The 25,675-nt window shown below is 40.7% G+C and overlaps 3 protein-coding genes across 9 annotated transcripts; 1 reads left to right on the forward strand and 2 right to left on the reverse strand.

Moving 5' to 3' along the window:
• Nucleotides 1–19: 19 nt before the first annotated feature.
• Nucleotides 20–5,982, reverse strand: ttc9c (tetratricopeptide repeat domain 9C). The gene is made up of 5 exons (XM_069531305.1): nt 5,191–5,982; nt 3,106–3,252; nt 2,060–2,420; nt 1,732–1,914; nt 20–580 (listed from the first exon to the last, which is right to left on the reverse strand). The coding sequence occupies exons 2-5, from the start codon at nt 3,139–3,141 to the stop codon at nt 423–425; spliced, it is 738 nt and encodes a 245-aa protein (XP_069387406.1). The 5' UTR covers nt 3,142–3,252; nt 5,191–5,982; the 3' UTR covers nt 20–422.
• Nucleotides 5,039–14,438, forward strand: LOC109627145 (zinc finger protein ubi-d4). 4 transcript variants are annotated; one of them, XM_069531299.1, is made up of 11 exons: nt 5,040–5,180; nt 6,909–7,069; nt 7,370–7,477; nt 7,678–7,874; nt 9,423–9,515; nt 10,093–10,177; nt 10,591–10,725; nt 11,309–11,440; nt 11,776–11,888; nt 12,276–12,357; nt 12,689–14,438. In XM_069531299.1, exons 1-11 carry the CDS (start codon nt 5,149–5,151, stop codon nt 12,772–12,774), a joined length of 1,224 nt encoding a protein of 407 aa, XP_069387400.1. In that variant the 5' UTR covers nt 5,040–5,148; the 3' UTR covers nt 12,775–14,438. The 4 variants fall into 4 exon arrangements, with proteins under 4 accessions (XP_069387403.1, XP_069387400.1, XP_069387401.1 ...); XM_069531300.1 differs by having other exon boundaries at nt 7,681–7,874; XM_069531302.1 differs by lacking the exon at nt 10,591–10,725 and having other exon boundaries at nt 5,039–5,180; nt 7,681–7,874.
• On the reverse strand, nt 13,267–25,653 carry LOC109636819 (sodium/potassium/calcium exchanger 3-like). 4 transcript variants are annotated; one of them, XM_069531298.1, is made up of 17 exons: nt 24,604–25,653; nt 24,228–24,326; nt 22,024–22,100; nt 21,832–21,906; nt 21,355–21,439; nt 20,360–20,463; nt 20,124–20,198; nt 20,015–20,040; nt 19,862–19,915; nt 19,651–19,787; nt 19,303–19,391; nt 18,103–18,370; nt 17,139–17,305; nt 16,944–17,058; nt 16,522–16,634; nt 15,638–15,703; nt 13,267–15,332 (listed from the first exon to the last, which is right to left on the reverse strand). In XM_069531298.1, exons 1-17 carry the CDS (start codon nt 24,701–24,703, stop codon nt 15,222–15,224), a joined length of 1,761 nt encoding a protein of 586 aa, XP_069387399.1. In that variant the 5' UTR covers nt 24,704–25,653; the 3' UTR covers nt 13,267–15,221. The 4 variants fall into 4 exon arrangements, with proteins under 4 accessions (XP_069387399.1, XP_069387397.1, XP_069387398.1 ...); XM_069531296.1 differs by having other exon boundaries at nt 19,222–19,391; XM_069531297.1 differs by having other exon boundaries at nt 19,633–19,787.
• Nucleotides 25,654–25,675: the final 22 nt, after the last annotated feature.

A 25,675-nucleotide genomic window follows, 5' to 3' on the forward strand; every position in this document is an offset into this window, starting at 1 on the left:
AAGACAACAGAGCTTGGACAAAATTTATAAAAAAATATTTTACTTGAAAACTCAAAAAATTAACATTCACACAACTGACCAGACAATTGCGATCATGATTCACTATCAGAATATTGAGTATTACATGATGAGTCTCACATTCCTGTGAAATATCCAAACTCACGCTCTGCTGGGCAAAAAACCATCTCTTTCCATGTTGCTAGGAAACTAACATTCCTGTCTTCTTACTATTTTCAGCAGTGACATCTTTACTTTCATACAGACTGTGTACCAGTATTCTGTAGAATGTACAATCCCTGCGTTACTGAGCTCACCTCAAATATCTAGGAGATTCAGTAGAACTAGTGTTTCAGGACGTGGGATCATTCTCCAGTTGGTTTGTGATCAGCAGTCTTTCTAAGGTTGAGGTGTTGGCTGGCAGACTAAACTCCGTCCCCAGCTCTGTTGGTTTGGTTAACCGCTTCTCCAGATCCGCTCTTCAGGCCAGAGGAAAACATGCCTCGATACATGGCCTTTTCTTTTTGTAGCTCCCGATTCAGTTTTTCCTCAGCCCTGTGCAGCTGCTTCCTCACATTAGCATCTGAGACAGAAAAATGGAGATGTTTTGTTTCAGAAAAGGCTTTCTTCAAATATGCAGGAGAAGGTTTGGAGAGAATCAGCAGGATTGTGCTTGAGGTGTTAAATGATAAATTAAATGAGTGGATTTGATTTATAAAGCAATTACTTCATGGAGCAAAATGTCCTTGAATGAAAAACAAGGACATGAAAACTTAATGAACTGACAGTGATGAATTAGTTCAGTGAATAATATTACAGTTTGCACTAAATTTGATCATTTTCAGCTCTGACTTCGCAGAGCCTCAAATATTCTATCTGCCAGACCACTAATCCAGACTTTTCAAGTTCTACCTCTTTTGTTCAATGGGTGAAATACTGATAGGCAGACTTTAGCCCCTTTTCAACTGGTCAAAAAACCCAGTAAAACCCACAACATCTGGCTTTTGTTTGCAATGGTAAGGGATTAACTCCCGGTTAAATGACTGTGCAGTAGACACACGTTTTATTCGGCTCCGGCTCCTATCGGCAGTGATGGAAACGTGACATCTGGCAGAATGCACTTATTCGGCAAGACAGCAACGTGAGCCTCACTTTATGGGGCTTTTGTAACATTGAACATGTTGCACTGGAGAAAGGAAAAGCATAGTCTCCCAACTATTTCTTTAATGCAGGGCTCCAGAGTGCAACTATTTGTATCTGTACTCCTCTACAACCTTAAAACATACAGGTAATTAATAATGAAGATATCTTTTGGGGGGTTTTTTTGTTGAGAAAAATGCTGCGGTGCCAGCTCAGCCTTGACCCAACAACAGCACCAGAGTTAACTTCTCCACCACCTGTCTCCTCTCTCCCTGGTATGATCAGGGTAAGTATTCAGATGATTTGATTTTAAAATAAATATTCTCCACTGAGTAAAATCTTCATCTTAAAAGTAACTGGTTACTAAAGTAGTCAACATACAAAAAAAGCAAAAATACTGTACATCTCTTGTAAAGAGTGGCTTGTCCAATTATCATGGCAAAGATATGACATAAATATATTACTGTGGTGCAAAAAGGCAAAATTGACATTATAAAAAAAAATATATTGTAATAATTATTGATCTTGTTTTATTGGCCAGTTTAAGACACCCGCCTGCTATGGATGACTCCGATGTGCTGGCTCTATTCTTACCATTAGGTTGTTCTATGCCGGCCTGGATGAGATACTGTTTGGCCATCTCTGCATCTCCCATCTCCAGAGTGGCTACTCCTGCCCTGTACAGTGCTTTGACATTGCCTGGTCGCCACTGCAGCACCCGTAGGCTGTACTCCTGCACACGAGCAAAGTCAACACTCTCTCTCTGCAGCAAACAAGCTGAAAAAGATAGATACATACATACAAGTATATCAAATATAAGACTATATAAATAGGAGATAGATTATGTCAAATAAGAGTATTTGCATTTGAGTTGGATATTCTAGGGCTCTTTCCACTTTGCAAGTTGTTAAATTTTATGTACCAGCTAAGTTGTTGTAGCAGTCCACTTGTGTGTTTCTCAGTAATGCCTCCTCTTCTGGTGTGAGAGCAGGTGTCTTGGGTCCAAAATCTTTCACACGCGCCATCACGTCAGAGTCGAGGCCTCGAAGGATCAGGAGAGCGCGGTGATAACGGCCAATGGCTGAGCGAATGTTCTTGTCTCTGTAGAATGCATTTCCTTCTGTTTTCATCTGGGCAGCTTCCTCTAGCAAAGACCAAGCCGGCTTTGTCGAAGTCTGCTGGTGTCCAGAGACGCCTGGTCCCTCTGCTGCTGCTGCTGCCGCCCCCTGCACCTCTGGACCCTCCTTCTCGGCTGCCTTCATTTCTGCAGTGGAGCTCATTAGCTGGTAAAATAAGAAAATTGATGTAAATGTGTTTGGACACCATTGAAAACTTTACGTACAGATATATTTTCAAGCTCCTGTTACATGCTCTGGCTGTACTGTACATTTAGAGATGCCCTCCGCTGATATAAAATATTGAAGTCAATTGGACTGACACAAAAAAAATGGTTGCATGTCATGTTGGATTTAATACTAATACACTTACTAGCTTAAGTGTGCACAGCCACATTACCACTGATGATATGCATGCAATGAGGACGTTATAGAGAAATGTGTGCACTTTACCTGATAATTAAAAAAAGATTAATAATGTATGCAGCACATAATTCATGATATTTTCTCTCCATCTCATGTATAAAAGGTACTTTTAACAATATAAACTCCAGATCTAATTATCATAGAGACTTCACCCACCTCACTGAAGTTGATAATCCTGATTTGTGTTAAATATCAGTATCCGCGTTAGTTTCTATGGTTACGCTGCAGGCTATTGTAGAACACGTTGTAATTAGCATTAGCAACATTTTAACGAACTTAGCCGCACGTTCGGTACACGAGACCGTTGACGGATTGAAGCTAACCGAGCGAACTGTTACCGAGGCTAACACGAGCGAACTTCCCTTTAGTTAGTTCGACACATTCTACCGGCTCAGTACATTCAAATGTCTGTTGTGCATCAACCAACCTTACACGTGGAAGACAATCGACCATCAGCGGACATTCACTTTCCTCTGTTGACAACCATCCTGCTGCTGCCGCTAACTTCCTTGTTTTTCTGACGTCAACGACGTGCCGCGTTACTGCCACCGCAAGGCCGGACATGGAACTACAGCTGCAGGTGCACGACAGATGTTAATGTGAGGTGAATCAAATGTTTCACAAGTATTGATCAGATTTTGTTTCAGTCACCGTCTGATTTTCAACAGTTCTCCTTTTATTTATTCAATATTCTATTAAATCTAGCCGTTAGAATGTGTCGACGTCCAAACTAAAGGAAGGTTGGCTCGTGTTTAATATTCATATATTTCATATTCTTGATTTTGTGTTGTTTTTTTATTTTACGCCCAAATATTATTTCGGGAAATGTATGAATAAAGACATTTTTAATGTTCGTTTTCTGGTAGTTAGTTAATTATCATAACGTTTTTAGCATATATTAAAATCTACTAAAATTCAATCTGAGGCTATTGTGATGGGTGAATCATTACAGATTCAAACGGAGGAAATGCTTGATTAAATTATTGATATTAAATTAAATCGAATGCTAATTCAATAAAAAACAAGCCAATGTATTATTATCATCATTACATTGCTGCTGTTATAATGATGTCACATGATTGCATCTATTAGTAACACTATTATTGTACTTTTACCTGTCAGTGCTTGAATGCAACACTTATGGCTGTTCCAGGTCCTCTACTTTTATTTCTGTAATTTCAGCTTTCTTGAGTTGAGGTAAATGGCTGCTCATTCTCTCTGTGCCCTCACTACAGTTGTCTCTCTCCATTTGTGCTTAATGTGAACTGCTGAGTTTCTCTGTGATTTCATCAGGTCCCTGTGCTCAGGTCTCATCTTTACTTTGAGAAGTTCATAGAGATTATGTATGTTGTGATGTGGTGTTTATACAATTGAAATATGATTAAAGAGTGTAACAAGTTTTCAATGTGCTTTGAATCTGCTGATAGTGATTACAACAAGACTCCTTGATATACAATATGCCACTCACATATTCTATCATGACTGGAAATACTCCATTTCAATTGTCATTGCTGATCCCTTCATCTCTATCAGACAATGTATTATGTACAAATACTTCAAACATTGACACACCTTTCTATTGTGCTAAAAACTGTTTCTTCTAATCATTGTTGTGAATATTGTCATTTTGTTGATGTGTTCAGCCATTCTGGACTTCTGTCCATCCTGGGAGTGGGATCCCTCCCATGTCTCTGAGGTTTTCTTCCCCCGTTAATAGTTAATTCGTTTTTTTGTGGTCATTTTCTCTTACTCTTGTTGAGGGTTAAGGACATCTTGTCGCACCTTGTTAGGCTATATGAGACAAATTGTGATTTGTGAATATGGGCTATAAAATTTGATTGGTTTATTGAAGTTTTTGCCAACTGCACTGAGAAGTCCAGCTTTATGATGAGTTTTAAATGGTGCTGGTTGCACATATCATCACATAACTCAACATAATGTTGACCCAACACAACATAAAATAGCATAACACAACATAACATAATGTCGACTCAACACAACATAAAATAGCATAACACAACATAACATAATGTCGACTCAACACAACATCACATAATGTCTACTCAACATAACACAACATAACATAATGTAGACTCAACACAACATAAAATAACATAACACAACATAACATCATTTTGTCTCAACACAACATAACATAATATATCTCCCCTCTCTCCAAAAAAATAAAGTTAAGAAGTTATAGATAATTGATAACTTGGTTTTTAATAACTGAATCGATCTGCGTGCATATTTAAAGTTGCTTCTTGTCAGTGTGTGTGTGTGTGTGTGTGTGTGTGTCAGTGTGTGTGTGTGTGTGTGTGTGTGTGTCTGGGTGCAGTGTGTGATACTCCAGCAGCAGTAGTGTGTGTTGCAGCAGAAGCTGTGCACGTTTTCACCGCAGGGGGCAGTAACGGTAAATAACAACTCTGCGCATGCGCAGTGAGATTTCACACAACCGCAATAAGCAATCATGGCGGCCGCCGTCGACAGTGTTGTGAAAGTGTAAGTTTACCTTCATTTATTGTTCGAGTAGAGCGTCCAGCCACGCGGAGGCGAATGTACCGAGGATTAATCGTTGTGCTACTGTGGAACGCTTCAGTCGGCCAACATGGCGTCATCTGTGTTGACTATAAAAAGTCTCCCAAGAGAATAACGTTGTCCACTGAGCTATGGTTAGCCTGTTAGCTGTGGGACAGTATGGTAGTGGAGCAGTGTTTCAGCCGCGGCTCGTCACTAACTTTAACAGTCAGTGGTGTGTTGGAGGTTGTGTTACACACATTGTGACCTAACTGTTGCTGCACACACGGAGGAGAGGGTTCATGTGGCGGGGAGCAGGCGGCTTGGCGGGCGCTTTGTTGTGGCGAGAGCTCGCTAACAATCAACCTTTTGTTCTGACGTCCCTGCGTCGACACGCTTAGTGTTGGATGTTCTGACGAAGAGTCCTGGTGATGAACCGGGAGAGAGATCCGTCTGTGAGCAGCACACAGAGTAACACGATCGACTCCGGCGAGAGGGAGGAGGACAGGAAAAAGTGTATTTATGAGGAAAGCCGCGTAATCGTCACCACTGTCATTCCTTTTATTTAACGTTTCTGAAAATGGCTGCCACATTATGATACTGCTCAGAAATCACAGAGAACAGGAAGTGGGATTATGAAATACAGTGTATTAGAATTGTGCAGTAAATATCAGTCCAGAGATTACACTGTTCTTTTGTGTTGCACCAGTTGTTGATCATAATGTGTTGTCGAGTGACAAGTGTAACTTTACCAGCCTCACTGCAACTTAACGAAATGAGTTTATAATGTGGAAATTTTGATTTATGATAAATCTGTCTTTTATTTTCTAACTGGTGAGCACAACAATGTTGATAGACTGAGAATGACTGAAGGATCAGGGTGGTAATTATTCTGTATCTTGGCAGGTAAGAGGAAATTAGTGCATAACAGTATTACCCAGGTAGAAACTCTGTAAAATAATAAAGGGAATTATCACCATGATGTAATTTCTTAATCAGGGAGGACGTTTAAATGTTAAAAGTTAATATTTTTAACTTATTACATACCGTGGTCATAATTATTAAATGTTATTTAATCCTTTATTACTCACACTATGGGGGGATTTGCAGTGTTTCAGCAGCTGAGGGGACAGTGAAAAACTCACTCAGTAAAAGCAAATATACAGTAAAAAAACATAGAAATGCTTTATATAGTATATACAATTTAAACGGAACATATGGTGTTACTGTATTGCACATATATTGAAATCATTTTCATGGTTTTCTTCAGTAAGAGGAAAGAGTTGTATTTTTGTGTATGTAATATTTGGAGCTGCAGTAACCAGTCGATTAATCAACCATTACCAACCACATTTGGTTTGTCAATTTAAGAACATATAACATATAACATTTTAAGAAGTCACATTGGGATTTGGGAAATATAAATTATCAGTTGTATCCCTAGTAATAATATTTGTATGTTTTTATAAAATAGCACAGATAATTCTCTGTTAGAGGTTACAGAGAAAAAAAAATCTAATTCAACACCATGTTAAAGAATAAAAATGGTGGAACTAGAGTAGATTACATACATTAAGAGATACTTTGTGCTTTAGTAAAATTAAAACTGTGCAGAGTTTGACTCACTGTATGTCGTTTCAACTGTTTGATTTGCAATATTCCGTCAGCAATGATTATTAACGGTCTGTCCCGATCGGTGTTATTTGACTTCAGGCTGGGAGAGCAGTATTACAGAGATGCCATGGAGCAGTGTCACAGTTACAACGCGCGTCTGTGTGCTGAGCGCAGCATCCTCATGCCTTTCCTGGACTCTCAGACTGGGGTCGCCCAGTCCAACTGTTACATCTGGATGGAGAAGAGACACCGGAGTGCAGGTATATGATTGGTGATTGACTTTCAGTTCAGTTATAGTATATATGATATCATTAAATCATGTTATCATTCTGTAAAACGAGTGATAAAAGTTCTTGTTTTATGTCGATTTGTTGATTATTTTTGCCAAACAGTCTAAATGATAATTATGTTTTTTTTTATTTTTGCATGCCACCTCTCCAGTAAGCACACAATCAGGCACATAATAGTCCATTATTTACAGAGTTACACATGCCAAAGGTCACGTCACAGCTCACTTATCTTTTGGTTTTATCCATTTGTCCTGTGATATGTCACAATAGGTGTAGCTCCGGGGCAGCTCTACACCTACCCAGCCCGTCGCTGGAGGAAGAAGCGGCGTTCACATCCCCCTGAGGACCCTCGCTTGGCTTTCCCTCCTCTCAAAGCAGGTATCATAACTTTTTCCTTCATGCTGGTGGAACTTTACTGGTGAAATTTGGTTTTATAAATATTAATTATCTATTTATACTTTAAAATTGTGAATAGAAGCCTCTGTTATTTTTATTCATTGGTTATGCTGGCACGTCTTTTCCTGTCTTTGTGTTGTGTTGTCTTGTCACATGCATTACTGTTGTTTTGATGTTTGCAGCAGAGTTGGAACTGGGTATAAAGCGTGACACATTGGGCGCTGTGGATGGCAGCAGCTTGGAGGCCCTGTTGAAAGGGGAGCCCCTCGACAGGAGGAGTGGGGTGTCAGCCCCCCTTGGCCCTGAGGATGACCCAGCCACCGTGGAGCCTCCTGCCACATCCACGGCCACTCACACGTCCTCCGGGCGCATTCGCAAGGTCAGGCTCAAAGTTAGCGGGACATTTTTGATTAGTGACAATGCAGCTGTAACGTACTGGACACTGTGTATAAACAGGTTTAGATTGTTTTATGATTGTTTGCTTTCATTATGCAGCTTCAGTTTGAGATTAGTCTTTTTTTAAATGACTGCTTTTTGAGTTCAGAATAGTGTATCACAGACCACTGTCTATTCCAGCGCTGCATAATTTAAGCTCTCATCTTAAACCGAATACATTTCTTTACTTTGAAGTCAGTCATGGTCAGAGGAGCTGTTTGGCTATCAGCCTTTTAATCATATTCATTGCATAGCTCAGCAGAGAGAACAGAGAATAATGGTCTTGAATAAGGATCAATACTCACCAGTTAGAGCAACCACCTGTCCCAGGACGTTGTTTCATAAATACTCAAAGACTTGACAACCAGAATTAGAATTTAAAACATATCTTAAAAAGGACTAGACCAGCTTGCCAAACTATTTACAGGAGGAATAATGGAGCCATTTGACAGTTTGAAGATTAAATATTCTCTGCGGCAGTCCCATTTCTTCCGATTCCTACAAATTCGTCATTATATAATCAAGAACATGCAAACCTCTAGCTCATCCTTTTTGGAAAATCTACTTATTCAACCTTTGCCAAAAAGATTTATTTCCTGTATGTATGAAGCTTTTGATGTAAACTCAAACTATTCCACCGACCATATACGAAGACAGTGGCAAATTGATTTGGATAGCCAGATAGATGAGGATACTTGGACTACAATCATAAAAAACACATTAACCATCCTGAGCTGTAATAATGACAGATAGAGACAATTTAAAATATTGCACAGGCTCCACTATACACCTCTGTTGAGAGGCAGGCTCTCACAGGAATGTGATAGAGAAATTGGTACTTATGCACACATGTTTTGGAAATGCTGAAAGTTGCAAGTGTTTTGGACGGAGGTGAAGAAAGAGCTAGACACTCTGATTGGGCATAACTTGGATTTATCACCTCTTCAGTGTGTTTTAGCCAAAAATTCCGAACGCGGGAAATCATTATAATGCAAAACTCATCGGAATACTCTTGTATATGGCAAGAAGGACTATTCTCAAGTTTTGGATTCATAAGGACATTCCTACACTGGACGATTGGTACAAGGAGGTGTTGAGCATAGTCCCTCTGGAAAAACTGACTTATACCCTTCATGACAACATGGGACCTGTTTTAGATGTTGTGGACCCCTCTGGTCTGAGCTTTAATGTTCCTCAATAAGTGATGCAACATGGATGTCGCTGACATAGTTTAGAATTGGGTGTCAATCTGGTGGTGTGTTTATGTTTATGTGTGTGTATGTTTATATGTAAGCTTTCTTTTGTTGTATAAAAAAGTATGGTTCTGCAGGAACTATATGTAAAGGACAATATGTGGACTGCTGAACCTCAATAAAAAAAGATTAAAAAAAAAAAAACATATCTTAAAACAGATAAACATCCGGGACATAAGTTCTTTCCAGTCACACACAGTCTATACATTAAAGACCTAATCCAGACCCTCTCCCTGCAGAGAGTCCTGGACCACGATGACTACTTGGATGACCTGGACGATGAAGACTTTGAGGATGAGACTCCCAAGAGACGAGGGAAGAGCAAGTCCAAGGTGTGTACCACATCTTATTCAGCTGTCTGGCCCTTTTGGATCCCAAAGGATTAGTGTGTGTATTAGTGTGTTGGGTGAAAACATCACAGTGATCAGTTTAAATGTAGGACACACATTTCTGATCAGTTTAACCACAGATTATAGCCCAGAGATATTTTATTTCACCTTTTGTTGCATGTTTTTCTTCAACAGAGTCATTTTTGTAGGCAAACATTTGGTGTTTTAGGGTTTTAAAACGCTATAATTTGTGATTACATAATAATAATTTGAATAATTTGACATTTAAACATATCAACTTTTTCTGTTTTGTAATGTTTTATAGATAAACAAGTAATTGAAAGAATGAAATGAGGAAAATAATCCTTAGTTGTAGCTTTACACAAAAATAAAGGGTTTGATTCTTTATTTTCTTCTTAGTTGATTTATTTATCTTTTTGGTTTTATACTTGATAGTGAATGCTCTTAAATTGTAAGTCATCATAGCATTTCTGTTCTTGTTTAATATCTAACGTTTGTTGTATTACATGGAAACTTGTGAGTTGTTTCAGTAGGGTCTACTGTTAAATTCGTTATGTAGGGTCGCAGTGACAAGAACGGCAAGAAGAAAATGGAGGCTGCAGCTGCAGCACTGGAGGAGAGAGACAAACCTTATGCCTGCGACAGTGAGTACCAACTTCCTTTTTTAAAGCTTTTGCTTTCCCCCCTGAAAAACAAAAACGCCTTCTGCCATGCATGGTGTGATCTGTAAGACCCCATCTGGCACTAAAGTTTAACAACATAGAAATTGGAATAGTTGCCCGACTGGATGAGTTTTTTTTTTTTGAGTTTTTTTTCCTGAGAAGCCTTCACGTGTGCTCTGTAATCTTCTGCTGGCTGTAGCTCGATGTGCAAATGCTCACCTCTGCTGTATGAGTTTGAAATAAGTGTGATAATATGTTTTGAAAAAATAATCAAATAGGTGATTTTTGGGGGAATGACCAGCAGCATTTTGTGGTTCCACCTTGGGCCTGTTTGGACGGTAAATAGAATTGGCCGCCACAATAACACTTTTGTATGACCCATGTGTGTGTGTCAGTCTGTGGGAAGCGCTACAAGAACCGTCCCGGCCTGAGCTACCACTATACACACTCTCATCTGGCCGAGGAGGAGGGCGAGGACCGCGAGGAGATCGAGGCACCACCCACTCCTCGCCAGCCTGAGGAGCAGAAGAGTGAGTCACTCTCTAGTGCTGAGAGAGAGACAGAGAGAGAGGGAGGGAGGTGTGGTTGCATGCTGTGTAGCATGTTTGTGTTTGTTCATGGGAAGTCTCTCTCTCATTCTTTTTTCTCCCCCTACTCTTTTAATTTTTTTTTTTTGATTTTCATACTGGTTTTGGGGGACTAGACTTCATGTTCTCGACTGAAATATGCTTTCACATTTGGGATTCGTGCCATTTTTTTTTTTTTCAGCATATCATCTATCATGTTTTTCTTCTTTTTTTTGTACCCCAACATATCCATCGCATTGCAACAAGTGCAATTTGTCAGTTGTCAGTCATTCATTCGTTTGGATCATGATTCAATGCATCATCAGCCAGTTACTGATACTGTTGTTGGCAGACATGGCATAAACATGTTTGTACTTTAAAGCCTAAAATACATTTGATTTGTAAACTGTATTTTAAGTGGAGAGCAGCTTTCGGGCTTTGTTCATGTGGAAGAAGAAGACAGAGGGTTTAACTGGTCGTCCTTGTTGGTTGAGTGTGTCAGTTCTCGTGTGCACTGAATCATCTCTTTACCTACTCTCCTGCTCAGCTACCAAGAAGGGTCCCAATGGACTGGCGCTGCCCAACGATTACTGTGATTTCTGTCTGGGCGACTCCACCATGAACCAGAAGACTGGCCAATCAGAAGAGCTGGTATCCTGCTCAGACTGTGGACGCTCAGGTATGACCTTTTCCTGTCCCTACATTACTAGTTGACTGTTTGCTAAGGCCCGCTGCTGGAAGAGAACGTTCTCTCAGGACTAACATGGATGTGTGGGGTAATATTTGCTGGTGTTTCTGAACTGAAAATTTCTATTGAAGTGTTGATTAACTTCAGAGCAGCTACACACTCATTCATCCAGTCCTCACACTTTTTCAGTTGTGATTCCAGCTTTGGAAAAAAAAAATGTATCACTGTTATTCCAAACCCCTAATTCCAAATCCAAAGCTTGACAAATCTGCTGTGCCTCGTTAAAGTTGTTACTTGTGTTAATCCCCGGTGTTTCCTTCCTGCAGGCCACCCGACATGCCTGCAGTTCACACCCGTGATGATGGCAGCGGTGAAGACATACCGCTGGCAGTGCATTGAGTGCAAGTGCTGCAATGTTTGCGGCACTTCAGAGAATGACGTGAGTCTATTCTCAGCAAATGTGTCTTCAGTGTTTTCCAAAAAGATCATTGTTGACATGGTAACAAGCTGCTGTGGTTGAAATTGTGGCGTTAAAGGAAAAGTGTACCTTAATGCCAATATTATATGCCATTATAAAATGAACCCTTTGGTGCAAGATGTTATGGGTGTACTTTTAAGATATGAAGATAGTCAAATATTAATGTTCAGTGAGCAGCCTGACTTTATACATTTCGGTCAAATTGAAATGATTACATTTATAGATAAAGCAAAAATGATGCACGATTGTGATATTTGTGACTGGACACATTCTGTTACTTGGTGATAAGTGTGTGATCTCCTCCTATCGGGTCATGAGAGTGAACTTGTTGCTGTTGTGTGTTCACAGGACCAGCTGCTGTTCTGTGATGACTGTGACCGAGGCTACCACATGTACTGTTTAAGTCCCCCCATGACTGAACCTCCTGAGGGTGAGCTGACCATTAACACTTCCCTTCAAGTTAACAGACTCAAACTACACGTGCATGTTGTTTTACTGTAGAACTTCTCTGGGTTTTAAAGACCAGTGCCACGGAGGTCACCTTCGTCATCCAAACCCCCCTCAGACCTCATCCGCTCGTTTTTGCTCTAATCATTCGTTTGAAGAGCTCTCAGGAATCCTTGCAGCACAATGCAACCTTAAACACAAACACACTTTTAGAGAGCACATTCTTCTCTAAATTAAATCAAAGTGATGCGTGATGATGTGTTTCTACGCCCACGGTTCTTGACTCCTCTTTGCTGTGCTCGTATGTTTTCCAGGGAGCTGGAGCTGCCACCTGTGTCTGGCTCTGCTGAAGGACAAAGCCTCCATATACCAGCAGAACCAGGGCTCCGCCCCCGAGTGACATCACATCAGTAAATCGGACCCCGTCAGCAACGGGACCCCACACCCCCCGATTGAAAAACACCCGACCTCTCAGTCCGGAGCTGCAGGCTCTGTCCAGATGTAGCTGAGCCAGATCGCAGACCAGCTTCAGAAGCCTTCATATCTACAGCGTCAACGGGGAGAAACGCAAAACCAAAACAGACCTCAGATCAGTCAAGATGGGGATCAAACCGCCACTAACCTGCCTACAAAGTCAATGCAGCTTGCCGTAAAACACACACACACACACACACACACACACATACACACACATACACACACATACACACACATGCACACACATGCACACACATGCACACACATGCACACACACACGAGACAGAGAGCATGAAGTAACCATAGTAACTGCTGTCTCCATGGGAGCTCCCAGGAGCAAACGGATTGGCATCACACGCTAATTATCTGCACCCTGTCACCCACACTCAAAGACACAGTGTGGACTGTCAAGATGTTTTTTTTTTTTTTGCCAAAATTATCTATTTTTATTCCCTGAATGTGGGAAAAAGACAAATTCACCATGTGTATTGTCCAGGATTATTCTTATTATTGTCATTATTATTATTGTTCTTGTTGTAGTGGACTCGTGTGGTGGCGTTTGTCCGTGGACTTCTGTCTGATTCATCGCATTGGTCATCTTTTGAAGAGGTTCCCTGAAGGGATCCGCTCAGTGCCAAGGTCCATCATATGAAAATACACACGTCACACAGAAAGTCGTCACTATCACCAAGGGTTTAGCCTTGTGTTTCATTTTAATTCAGCAGGACGATGACTTTGACTTGTTAAAGCTCTTAGCACAAAACTTCGGGCCTCGCTACTTTAGGGTTTTTGCTGCGAAACCAACCTTTCATCGCTGATTCTGTTACTGGATCTATGAGTTAGTTAAACCGAACGCTAGAGAGCTGAGCATGTAATGTAGGTGGGCCTCCTTAGATACAACACATTTTAGTATAATGTCATTTTTCAAACTTTTCTCTCCATCAGACAAAGCTAAAATTCTCTTATTTTGAATAACCCGAGTCAGAAACTGATAGCAGATCCATGTTTTTAGCCAACACACAAGACTCGTGACCATGAAGTTGCATCCGTTTCTCAAAGATGTTTTTGTGGTAGCTTTCTAGAAACAGTTCGACAGTGACATCGTCCTTCACCAGTGATTGTAAACAGCTGCTGTCAGAGCGACGACACACAGAACCATTAACCAACTGTAGCTGCTTTTATCATTTGTCACACTGAGGCAGATTTGCATGCAGACTGCACCTGTACGAATGCGCACACACTCACATCACAAGTGGTTTTTGTCATATTGTTTGTAACTTTTTTTTTTTACATTTTATATTACCTGATAATCCATTGGTATTGGGAGTTTTTCTAGTAGAATTTTGTAAAGTCTATCGTATAGCAAACACTTCAAGTATATAGCTCCTAATACATTCTATGTACTGTATTGACTTTTTATATTTTTGTTATGACTGTGACATGTTTGAATTTATTTGATTATTCTGAAATGTCAGACCTCCATTATGAGTATTTGTAAAATTATGTACTTTGTTGTACTATTTTTATTTTTACATTTATTTGGTATGAAAGCCAATTTAGCCTGACTGAAATAAAAATCACTTTGAATTACGTGTCCACTGTTGCTTTAAATAACTAGACTGGCATTTAGATTCGATTCTCTCGTTGCTGTTATTCTCAAATTTGAAAATCAGGGTCATTCATTTTCAGCAGCCGTTTGAATGAGCATTTATATTTGTTAAAAGGAGGAGGCGAAACCTCACAGAACAAAGCGTTTTTATTGCACTCAACCAAAACACACTGAAAGATTTTCTCCTACACTGACTCACTGTTATGAATGAGGCCAAGAGAATTGGGCTTAGTGCAATTATCCAGAGCGTGTTGTTCAGCCATGCGATGCCATTTACAGCTACACACACAAAGGCATGTTGAAAACGTGACATTTAACTTATGTAGCTTCACAGACTGAGAAAACACTATATAAATGTACATGTTTAATCATTGAGGTTACTTGTGGCAGTCAATAGTTAATCATACTGTAAGTAAACCAACATACTTTGGGTTCCTTCAATATTCTTTCTTTCAGAATACAAATTCAATACTTCATAAATTTATTGAGAGACATTCGATTTCATAAAATCTGAGCTGGAGGTGCTTGGTACAAAACTATGTAAAATACTTGTTTATCAAAGGTAAACCATGTTATTTTCAGGCGGTGGGTGTTGTGTAAATGCTGCTCAAACATGTACAGCCATTACAACATGAAATGAAAATGTATCTGTCCATACATATGCTTAATAATGGCTGCAGTGACAGTGGAAAATCAGCTGGACCACTTTTCTAAGTCTGAGTTTTGGATCATAAAATGTTTGGAGTGTGTGTGTGTGTCCTCTACAGCCTCTCGAAGCCGACGGCGCAGAGGAGGAAGATGGCGTAGAGCAGCAGGAGACTGAATCCCAGCCTGCGGTCCAACCTCCAGTGATTCAGATGAACGCACAGGACCTGAGGCAAGATACATCGAAAGAGAGAGAGGGTCTGTTCTCACTGCAGCCAACATAAGGTACAAGACAAACTTCATTTTCTGTTTAACTGCCTTAAAATGAAATAAAGTCTCAAATAGAAAAACTAAATCTGGAAATACAATCAAAGGCTCTCACGGGAAAAAGATCAGATAAAAAATAACGGTGAGAAAGAACAGGCAGGTGGTGTGCTGTAGAATCTGTGTACTGATGCTACAATATGAAGAAATAATCAGATTAGATTTCAAATCCATGGACAGATGTGATTGATAACAGAGATCCACTCACGGTCAGTGTGACTGAGGCCAACAGCAGAATCACTGAGTACACCAGTCCTTTGCTGTTGATTGTTACCTAAACACACATGAAACAAATCATTGTTTTACAAAAGCATTCAACTGCCAAAAGAAGTTATAACACATTGTACTAACATGTCAACATAACTGACATTGATAAGGTGAACTTTATTACTCATTTGGAGTCACATTATTTTACCCTACAAGTCCAATAGTCACTCTCTTTTAGCTCCATGTTTGGTCTCTACCGACCTCCGAAGGAAATAGCTGGCTCTTTAGCAAATGCTAAACCCTGTTCACCAGATAATTGCTAACTGTTTGTTTATTGCTGAAAACAGCTTGTGTAGAAAGGACACGATGAGAGCAGTTAGACAATATTACATTAAGAAGAATGACACTCAGTAGAGTTCACACCTCCAGCAAGGCCCAACAGTCCCCTTAAATACAGGCACACTGCACCAAATCTCAGAGAAATCAAAATATGCCTGATATTCAAGATCCATGAATCATTTTTCAACATGAATGGATTCTTCCATGACTCATACCCCACCTCTCCACCAAGTTTTAAGAAGGTAGTAGTTTAAACAGACAAACAGCACTGAAAGCATCACTTCCTTGACTGAGGCAAATATCAGTGGGTAGTCAAGAATCAAAACTGGGATCATTGCAGTTTCTATTGATGTACAAAATGACTCAAATGAAAGTACATTTTTTTACCATGGAAACCACAGAACATGTTTTGGGTCTTTATCACTCGGTTAAAAAGTCTCCAAGCAGAAGGTTCCTGACCCTGACCATGTGTAGGACCTTGCTCGGTTTTAAGGATCATGAATCGGGTCAGATGAATTAGATAGAGAATTAGAAAGTTGGTGTTACCACTGATCCGTAGCTGACTATGATAGTCCTCAGTGCCCAAGGGAAACCCAGGCCCAGCAACACATCAAAGATATTACTGCCAATGGAGTTGGACACGGCCATGTCACCCATCCCTGCAACATTTCACATACGCACAAACACAAAGAGGAATTCAGCTGACATCCAAAGATGGAGCCGTCAGTGGTTTATCTGTGATATGTCTGAGGTCATCGTTATTTAGATTTGTAGCAAAACAGGCAGCAACACGAGCAAAGTTAGTAAATGGTTTACGAGTTGTGGTAGTAGTAGTAATAATAATATTTTTTATGAAATGTTATTGGTATAGTGCTTTTAACAATGCTCAAAGACACTTTACATAGGATAAGAAAAGTTATATTCAACAGTGTCAATGTGTGATGAGAGAGGATCACAAACACACACACCTTGTCGGGCGACGATGAGGCTGGCCATACAGTCGGGGACACTGGTGCCGGCTGCCAGAAAAGTGATGCCCATGATGACTTCAGGGATTCCAAATGTGTGGCTGATTATCGTCACCTAGAGAGACGAAAAGAAAGAGTGTTGATGTGTGTTTTGTGTGTGTTTTGTGTGTGTGTGTGTGTGTGTGTGTTCCCTACCATCCAGACCATAAGGTAGGAGAAGAGGGCTATCCAGAGCGTGGAGGAGAGGAAGGTGAGGAGGTACCAGCGCTCCCACTGTGGCAGGCTACAGTCGGGAATGGTGAAGTAAAGCAGAACGCTCAGAGGCCAGGAGAGCAGCCACTTCACACGCATACACCAGCCGTCTGTGGACGAGATGAGGAAAACACACACATTTCACACCATGGATCATTACGGATTCATTACAGATTCATCTAGGCTTATAAATAATTCACACAGGTTGGTGTGGATGTGTCGAAGACTCAGTGCCGCTCTTCTCTAATTAGCTCCATTAACTATGAATCCATCTATTCTGAAAAACCTTTCCTTTCCTTTCCTTTCCTTTCCTTCCTTTCCAATCCTTTCCTGAGTTTGACGCATCCTTTGAAATAATATAAAGAAAGGGGATGTTTTTTGGAGCCACACATATTAGTCTACTCAGACTAATAAATATAAATAAATATGACTGATAAAGAAATCGACTTTGACCTGTAGCAGGTCAACAGATGTGTAGGAGCCACAGTGATCTTTGAGCTTGAGTTAGATATTTGACACAAATTAAAAGAAATAAACCCCAAATGAAACTCTAACCCCCAGCTTAGGATCATGGGAGTTGTTGCCTTCACCACCGTTGCAGATGAAAATCTACCCTGACACAACTCAGGTGGAAATCATGTTGAGGATGAGGTAAAGTGTTCGGGTTTTATCATTTGCTGACAGTGTATTTTTCCTTTGCCACAGTAGAAATGACACAAGCAAAGTGGATCAAACAAAATGAGACGTTCCGTTACCTTGAATAATTCTCTCAGTTTGAACATTGTTGGAAACATTTTAGATAGGGTAAGTACACAAGTCAATAACATATATATAATATAGGTCTAGCTTATAGTTTTCTAGACATTTCAATTAAGAATTGTTGCATATGCTATCTTTAACCACGCACCTGGCACATTGAAGGGTTTGAATGGAGAGTCCTCGTCCTCTCGTTCCTCCTGCTCTTCCTCCTCTTCCTCTTCCTCTTTAGAAGGTGCTCCCCCACTCGTCCCAACTGCCACTTCTTTACCCATCTCCCTCTCTCCCTCCAGCGTCTGCCTGTCTCCCTCAGCCACCGACCCGTTCTCCCTGCCCCTTAGACCGCTAGCACCCGAACCCTCCTCCCCTGAAGCGGCCCCCTCCTCTAGGCCAACCCGAGACCGAATCAGCCTCTGCCTCTGTGGGTGGGGAGAGGAGTCAGAGAAAAGATGGAGGGAAAAATGAAAGAAAATAAGATGACAGGATAGAGTGCTGCGAGCTTGTGGAAATGACTTCATCAGATTGTAGATAACAATATGAGAACTGGCAGGTGCAGTGATTATGCAGCCAGGTATGTGCTCACATTCGCTGGAGGGGATTTGGGAAGTGTTGATCGAGGACATGCCTCAGAGCAGGGGCAGCTCTGTCACACTTTAATGTGGCAGTGGAAATGAGAAGCACACATGCAGATGAGCAGACAGCGTGAGCAAGCAGATTTACGGACTGACTAGTCTGCTTTTGTGTCTGGGATGATATTATGCATCAGGCAGCACTCACACAGTATCTGTCTGTTTCTTTGTGGATTTATTACTTGATGTCCATTTAACAGCAAACAGGAAGGTGTTTCATATTCCACTTAAAGAAAGTTTCTGTCTGAACCCATCAAAGCCAGAGAGAAAACTAAATGAGCCCGACCCAAATTGGACAAATTGGATATTCTGTTTTTTGTGTCCGAACGCAACCTAATAGCCTAATATTATTTCCAGATTTTCTGTCCAAACCCATCTGAGCAAACCTGTCAAGCTTTCTTTTTTTTGTGTCTGAATCTTATACTGTGTCTCTAATATATATATATTTATATATTGTTGAGTTATAAGTTAATTATAACTTAAAGGTAAACAAATTTAGAAAAAATCTTTGTGAACAAATGTGAGTATTAATCTCAAAATGACATATTGATGTTTAAAATGCTGAACAAGCACACCAACCCTAGCTGAATAACCCCCCCACTGGAACGAGACGTTGTGTTAACAGACTGTGTGAGGTGTACCTCACTGATGACCATGTGTCCTGCCATGCGCAGGCGGGTGAGGGGGGGGAAATGCAGGGTCATGAGAAGGCGGAGGCTTGCCTCTGAGAAGGAGAGCTGGTGGGGGTGAGGGTTCATCTGCTCGTCCGCCATCGCCACCCCTGTGTCCTGTCCAGCCACCACGCACGAGTCTGGAGGAAATGTTGGGAGATGGACAAATATTAGCAGGAGATAAAATCAGAGAGACAGGAGAGGAGAGTTTATTAAGTACGAAGTAAAGACAGATTTTGTGAAGGAGAAAAGAAGACAGACAGGAAAAACTCTTTTCATCAATGTGGTGCAGTTCTATTTCAGCTTGTTATCCACAGAGGAACATAATTGGGTTTGACTGGCAGAATAAACTGTGTCACTGGGTCTGTTGAATGCACGTACAAACACGAGCTCCAGCACCTGGCTTCAGCGGCACCATGTCATTGTCACAGTCTCCAGCGTTTCCGACAGCAGTTGTACGTCGCAGGAAGCTCAGACACGGCTGACCCTCCCTGCTGCAGTGCGTCTCTACCAGGCTGCACAGAGACCTGTTGAACCTACACAACAGATATTAGTGAGTGTAGAGTGATGGGTTCATACCAACAGGATAGAAAAGGAGTGAGAGACTCACTTCATGATGATGATGTAGAGGCCGTACATAGAGATCAGGATGATGGTCTCCCACCTGAGACACCAACACAAACACCAACAGTCAGTCTGTCAGTCAAACTGATCTGATGTTCAAACAACAGGAGACTGAACAGTAAAACTTTCACAGTCTTACCACACAACCTTTTCATCATAGATCACCTGCAAATAAAATGAAAATAAACTTTATTTACACATCAAGAACAAACATTCTACAAGTCTAATCACAGGACCAACCATCTCACCAGGATAAGCACCAGTATGGACAGGATGTAGAAAACAGCGTCACGAAAGAGAGGCCACCAGCTCAGAGAGATGGGCTGCAGAGAACGGAAACACATGAAACATCAATATTAGTTTAATCAAAAATGGTTGAAATGTTTGTTGAAAAGTGTGTGTGTGTGCGTGTGTGTGTGTGTGTGTGTGTGTGTGTGTGTGTGTGTGTGTGTGTGTGCGTGCGTGTGCGTGTGAGTAAACCTACCTGTTTGGAGAAGATGCCACAGATGCCGATGATGACCAGGATGTTAAAGACAGCTGAGCCCACGATAGTTCCCACACCCACATCTCCCTTTGTAATAAACACCCCTAAAAACACAAACATCATCAAGAGTCATAACTAATCATTTAAGAAATGATGGATTGTTTCTCCATCACACACATATTAAACCAACAAATCAAATGTTTTCATAACCACAGGGGCAGGACAGATGTTTCTTTTCATACTGATTGTGTAATAGTCACTGATTATCGCCTAAAGTCACACTGAACACTTCTTTCCTTTGAGAATAAAATTGATTATTGGTGATATTTGAGGAAAATGTCCTTGAAGCACATTTAGAATCAAAGGTTTTGTTCTTATTCACAGACAGACATTTGTCTCCAGCAGCATGTCCCAATATAATAAATGGGACCTTATATTCTCTTTTAAAATGACATGAGAGATGAGTCAAAGTAGAACCTCTTGATGGTATCTACCATATATTGCTTAAATTATTGTTGGTTTTTTTTCTCATTTCCACAAATGTGTATGACATGTCTTTCTCTATTCTGTGTTGCATCTGAGATCCATTGAATTTGAAGTAACAGCTCCTTATATAAGACTGATCAATTTAATCGAAATGTTGAAATAAAAATGTGCTCCAATAGGAACCTTTAGATGTGCATATTAAATTCTGCTATAACACTGCAATGAACTGTTTCGTGAAAACAAATGTTCTTGCTATAACATCTGGACAATGGAAGAAATGTACCTGTGAGCTGTAAGTCGTAGAACATTTAGACATGCTCTCATTATAGTCTTTGTTCATGTCTAATTAATACAGAAATGGGTCAGTGTCAGTCCTTCAGCCTGTGGACACTTGACTCCTCTCAGTCCTAATCACGTGAAGATGCATATGATTGCAGGTGAGTGCTGATGGAGTAATCATTGGGCTAACCCATTCTTAGCGCAATTGATTAGACGAGAGTCGTATTTACCAATCAATGAGGTGAAGAGCTCGGGTGCAGAGCTCCCGGCTGCCATGAAGGTTGCCCCGGCAACATCCTGACTGAGCTGGAGGTTCTAGAGGAGAGACGAGTTTGGACGATCACGATAAAAGGACAACATGAAACTCAGGAAAATGATTTTTGCCTGGGAGGTTGTTTTCATTGCTGTCTGTCTATTAGTAGGATTACGCAAAAACTACAGAACTGTTTTTCTTGGAACTTGGTGGAACCATGGCCAAGGAAGGATCCATTAACATTTGGAGCAAATTCGATTAAGGGGGCAGATCTAGGAAAAACATTTCACTTTCTTTAACATTGCAAGGTGATTTTTGACATTCTTTGTGAATTTCTGAGGAAATAATAAGTTAATAAATAATAAGCGAGCTGACTCTGAATAAACAGCACGTGATGGTTGGGTGGCAGGATATATTTTCTTAACATCAGAGTAAATGTCACTGTTTTTCATACCTCTGATACTTTCTCCAGTGATGGTACAAAGTAAACATCACACACGATGGCCAGTGCATGAAACATATAGATAGCCTGTAAAGTATAGGAGATACTGCATTGGTCAAGAGTCTGTCTGAGCTCTAATGCAACAAAATGCAGATTCTTTCATTTCAAAGTTCTGGATGTATTTCTGGTAAAGCTGATACTCACACAGAGAACATGGAGGAGGACTGCTCCTTGTCTCCTCTGCTCCAGAGTGAAGATGTCTTCAGGGAACTCACTGATAGCTATGGAAGAAATGGAGAGAGCGAAACGTTAAGATGAATGAAACAAAGTAAGTCTAAATAATTTAAATGAGAGAATTTGAACACTGAGATAAAACTGAAACACTTGGTTATTGTTTGACGGATCCCAAATGAGAAAATCTGCCACAATTCATCAACTTTTCTTGAAGCTGAGACACTTTTGCATCAAGAAAGTGACCAATGTTCTTCGTCTTTTGTGATTGTATTGAAATATTTTGAATAGACAATTTCTGGCCCAAGAAAATAAACTAAAAATAAAATTAACATTAGCTTGGGATCTGATAAACTGCAATTGGCATTTTCACCATGCATCGTAAAATTTAGATCAAAAGCAAAATCTTATTCTGGATAAAAATAATCTGAGTTGCCGTAGTTTAATAATTTAAAGCAATTAAGACGCTTCTGTTCTTATGAGAATCGAGGAACTTCTGGCTGACCCAAGGTCAAGACTGAAAAGATAATCTGTGTTGAGGATGACAAATCATTGCACATATGTAAAAGTGCTTCAAACCCCTTTTCTTACTTTGGCTTTTTTGTAGTTTGTGATTTTTACATACTTATACCTCATTGTTAATATCACTCTTTGTCTTAAATCCTGTTTTTAGGTTTACATGCCTACTGGTCTCATTTGACTAGAAACTGAATATTTCATCAAACATAACAAGCAATTTGATGATATTACCTTTGGCAATCGGTATTTTTTCTTGATTAATGGAGAAAAATAACCAGCAGGTCGTCATTTGTAGCTCTGAGCTGAAAAGGTATTCACTTGTGTCTGCACGTGTGTATGTGTGACTTGGATGTGTGTCAGATTTTAGCAACAAAGGAAGTGACAGCATGAGGTTGAAGTGGTAACACAGTCGCGCATCTTGTAGCGCACCTATTGTGACTTCACACTCACCTCAGGTAATTATATCTTACATACATTACATATTATTTAGCTGATGCTTTTATCCAAAGTGACTTACAATAAGTGCATTCAACCATAGGGGTACAAACAGCAAGAATCAGGTAAGTACATTATTTTCAATAATGTTCAATTCCTGTAAACTTCTCCTTCAGCGCCATCTTGACTCTGAGTTGGACAATGTCGCCCTCTTCTCGTCTCTAAGAGAGTTTTGTCAGACTGCACTGTCTTTATACGTAAGCTCAGACAAATGCCAAATGTACTGCCTCCAGAGAAACTTGTGACTTTCCTCACAAGGTTTTCTGATTTAGTTATTAGACTTATAAAACCTCAAGTGAGGATTAATGTAACAAACAGCAGAGTTAAGCAACTTGTGACAAATTTGGATGGAAGATCCTGCACAGAGGAAACATTGTGCAGTCAGAGGTGTCACATGTAGGGATTGAGACACGGACCTGATATGATAACCTGCCACATGATTGGGTTTGGACACCCTGATCAAACTGAATATTCTATCATCAAGAAAAAGGCAGTGCTCTGGAAAACAGAAATATGATAATTGGAAGAAAATTGTTTTGAGACCTTATAATTCCCTGTGGCATTAGGTTTTTTTTTCTTTCTCTCTAATTGGCAGCAAAATCTGTTCATCTCAGTATCAGACTATGAGATGCGGTCATCTTTCTCTCTCAGTCCTTCATCACCTGCTCCGAGTGATGAGGGAGAGCTGCTGATGAGAAGCTACTAATCAGCAGGTCATTAACCACAGGGCAGGCACTTTGAACCGCTCCAGACACACGCAGCATCCAACCATGGATCCAGCATTCAGTTACCTAGCAACTGAGTCCCTCAAATGCCTAACTGTGTTTAAACATCTAGATGTGCAGCTTGAAGAAATGAGGGATGATGTGGACTGGAGAGGTGGGTTTATGCACGGGAGGACATGGACTTTAACAGATTAATCGTGACGGGACCACACGCTCTCATGCAAAACACACACACAACCCTCTGGTGTTACCAAGATCACCATAGTGACCGCACATTCATCACTGCATGAATATTCAAACCCAAACTTCAATCTGGGTGTGTTAATGGTTAGAAACGTCATTATTCCAAGTTGAAATTCTCACGAGGAACTGTTTTTCAAAGGACAAGACGAATGAGAATGAATTAGAATAAGAATAAATTCTCTTCTCCTCTCTAACCGGATCTAGAAATGCTGTCATTTTGGTTGTTGGCTTCTGTTTGCTGGGTGAGCTCTCTCTTGAACAAGATGTCAGGATCCCCTGTAGGTCCATGTAAACCTAAAGAGAGGAATGGACAGATAAATACATCACTAAAAATACAATTATAACCATTATAGTTTATGTAAGTGTTTGTAAAATACCTGAACTGAAGCATAATGTTTACTCAACTTCATGACATTAATTTTGTCTAATAAAATATTAGTTTGAGGCTGCAGTGATCTTTTATTAAGTGTATTATTATTAACAGCTGACATTTGAATATGTAGTCATTGACGTGGTTATAAACAATACAGCTAATGGAGTTTAACTTCAATAAAACCAATGCAGTTAGCACCTGTCACATCATTCAGGTGAAAGATCCAAGCGGCTGTGATCAGACCGACTCCACAGACACAGAACCGCGGGAGGAGGCGCGTCTGCCTCGGCGTCTTCATCCCCGCCAGCCGCCGCCGCTCGCCGGGCTCCCCTCTCAGAACATGTCGCTTCCAACGCCGCTGATGGTGTCACTCCTCCTCGGTTCCGGACTGAAACGATCCGGCCTGTTGCTCCCGATCTACCGTCGCTCAGCTGTTCAGGCTTCGCTCTCCATCCACGACACGGGAGGATGTTAAGAAGCGTCGTCCTCTCATCAGCATCTCAGCGCCCGGCAGCGTGAGTCAGAGTCGGTCACTCAGCGAGCACCGACCAGCCAACGCAGCCTCCGCGTCCACGAGCTCCAGCTCCAGCAGATACAAACACCATCTGCACAGAAACACCAGCCTACATCACACCGCCCTCACGTCCCCTTCAGTCTGATCCCCGATTAAAGATGTGTTTCTTCCCCTGGTTCGGAGGGAGGGAGGGAGGGAGGGAGTCACGGATGAGACCAGCAGGCAGCGCCTTCAGCTGGGTGGGGCGAGTGGAGAGAGACTGGCAGCGCAGGGAGGCATGGATGAAACTGTGGATGGACACACTGAAACACTAACAAAGGTGAAACACAGGGAGACTGGGGAATGAACCTCCTCTTATATAAGCCTGTCCCAGTGTTTATGTCAAACTAAGATCAGCTTCCATTCATTTTATTAGTTACACAGATCACTCTGTTTATTTTGAATAATTTAGACTTCATATTTTATTTACAGAAATGAGTAAGAAACTTTGGTGTCATTTCAGACACATTATCATGGTTTGGCCTAAATAAAGTGTTTCTTAAATTCAATTTTTGTATAAAAATACTCTAGCAGCCTTTGATAATCTTGGGATGAACAGGATTTCCAGTACATGACTGTGACAGTATAAACAATAATAATAAAACTTCTAAACTGCAGCAGCTAAATGGAATTCAACCCGAAATTAAATTTTATTTTTCACAATTGTGCTTTTCCTACTGTGATCTGTCAAAATGACTCTCATGAATAGGTCTACTG

Source organism: Paralichthys olivaceus, chromosome 9 (genome assembly GCF_024713975.1).
Source record: "Paralichthys olivaceus isolate ysfri-2021 chromosome 9, ASM2471397v2, whole genome shotgun sequence".
NCBI classification, from domain to species: domain Eukaryota; kingdom Metazoa; phylum Chordata; class Actinopteri; order Pleuronectiformes; family Paralichthyidae; genus Paralichthys; species Paralichthys olivaceus.

Coding starts and splice junctions, on each gene's coding strand:
- LOC109627145 (XM_069531299.1), top strand. CDS start 5,149: ATGGCGGCCGCCGTCGACAGTGTTGTGAAAGT. Junction 10,178..10,590: donor CAAACCTTATGCCTGCGACA/GTGAGTACCAAC, acceptor TGTGTGTGTCAG/TCTGTGGGAAGCGCTACAAG. Junction 11,441..11,775: donor CTCAGACTGTGGACGCTCAG/GTATGACCTTTT, acceptor TCCTTCCTGCAG/GCCACCCGACATGCCTGCAG.
- LOC109636819 (XM_069531295.1), bottom strand. CDS start 24,703: ATGAAGACGCCGAGGCAGACGCGCCTCCTCCCGCGGTTCTGTGTCTGT. Junction 21,440..21,831: donor CACTGGAGAAAGTATCAGAG/GTATGAAAAACA, acceptor TCTCTCCTCTAG/AACCTCCAGCTCAGTCAGGA. Junction 18,371..19,221: donor GACACATGGTCATCAGTGAG/GTACACCTCACA, acceptor CCCCACCCACAG/AGGCAGAGGCTGATTCGGTC.
- ttc9c (XM_069531305.1), bottom strand. CDS start 3,141: ATGTCCGCTGATGGTCGATTGTCTTCCACGTGTAAG. Junction 1,915..2,059: donor CTGCTACAACAACTTAGCTG/GTACATAAAATT, acceptor TATCTTTTTCAG/CTTGTTTGCTGCAGAGAGAG. Junction 581..1,731: donor CGGCATAGAACAACCTAATG/GTAAGAATAGAG, acceptor TTTCTGTCTCAG/ATGCTAATGTGAGGAAGCAG.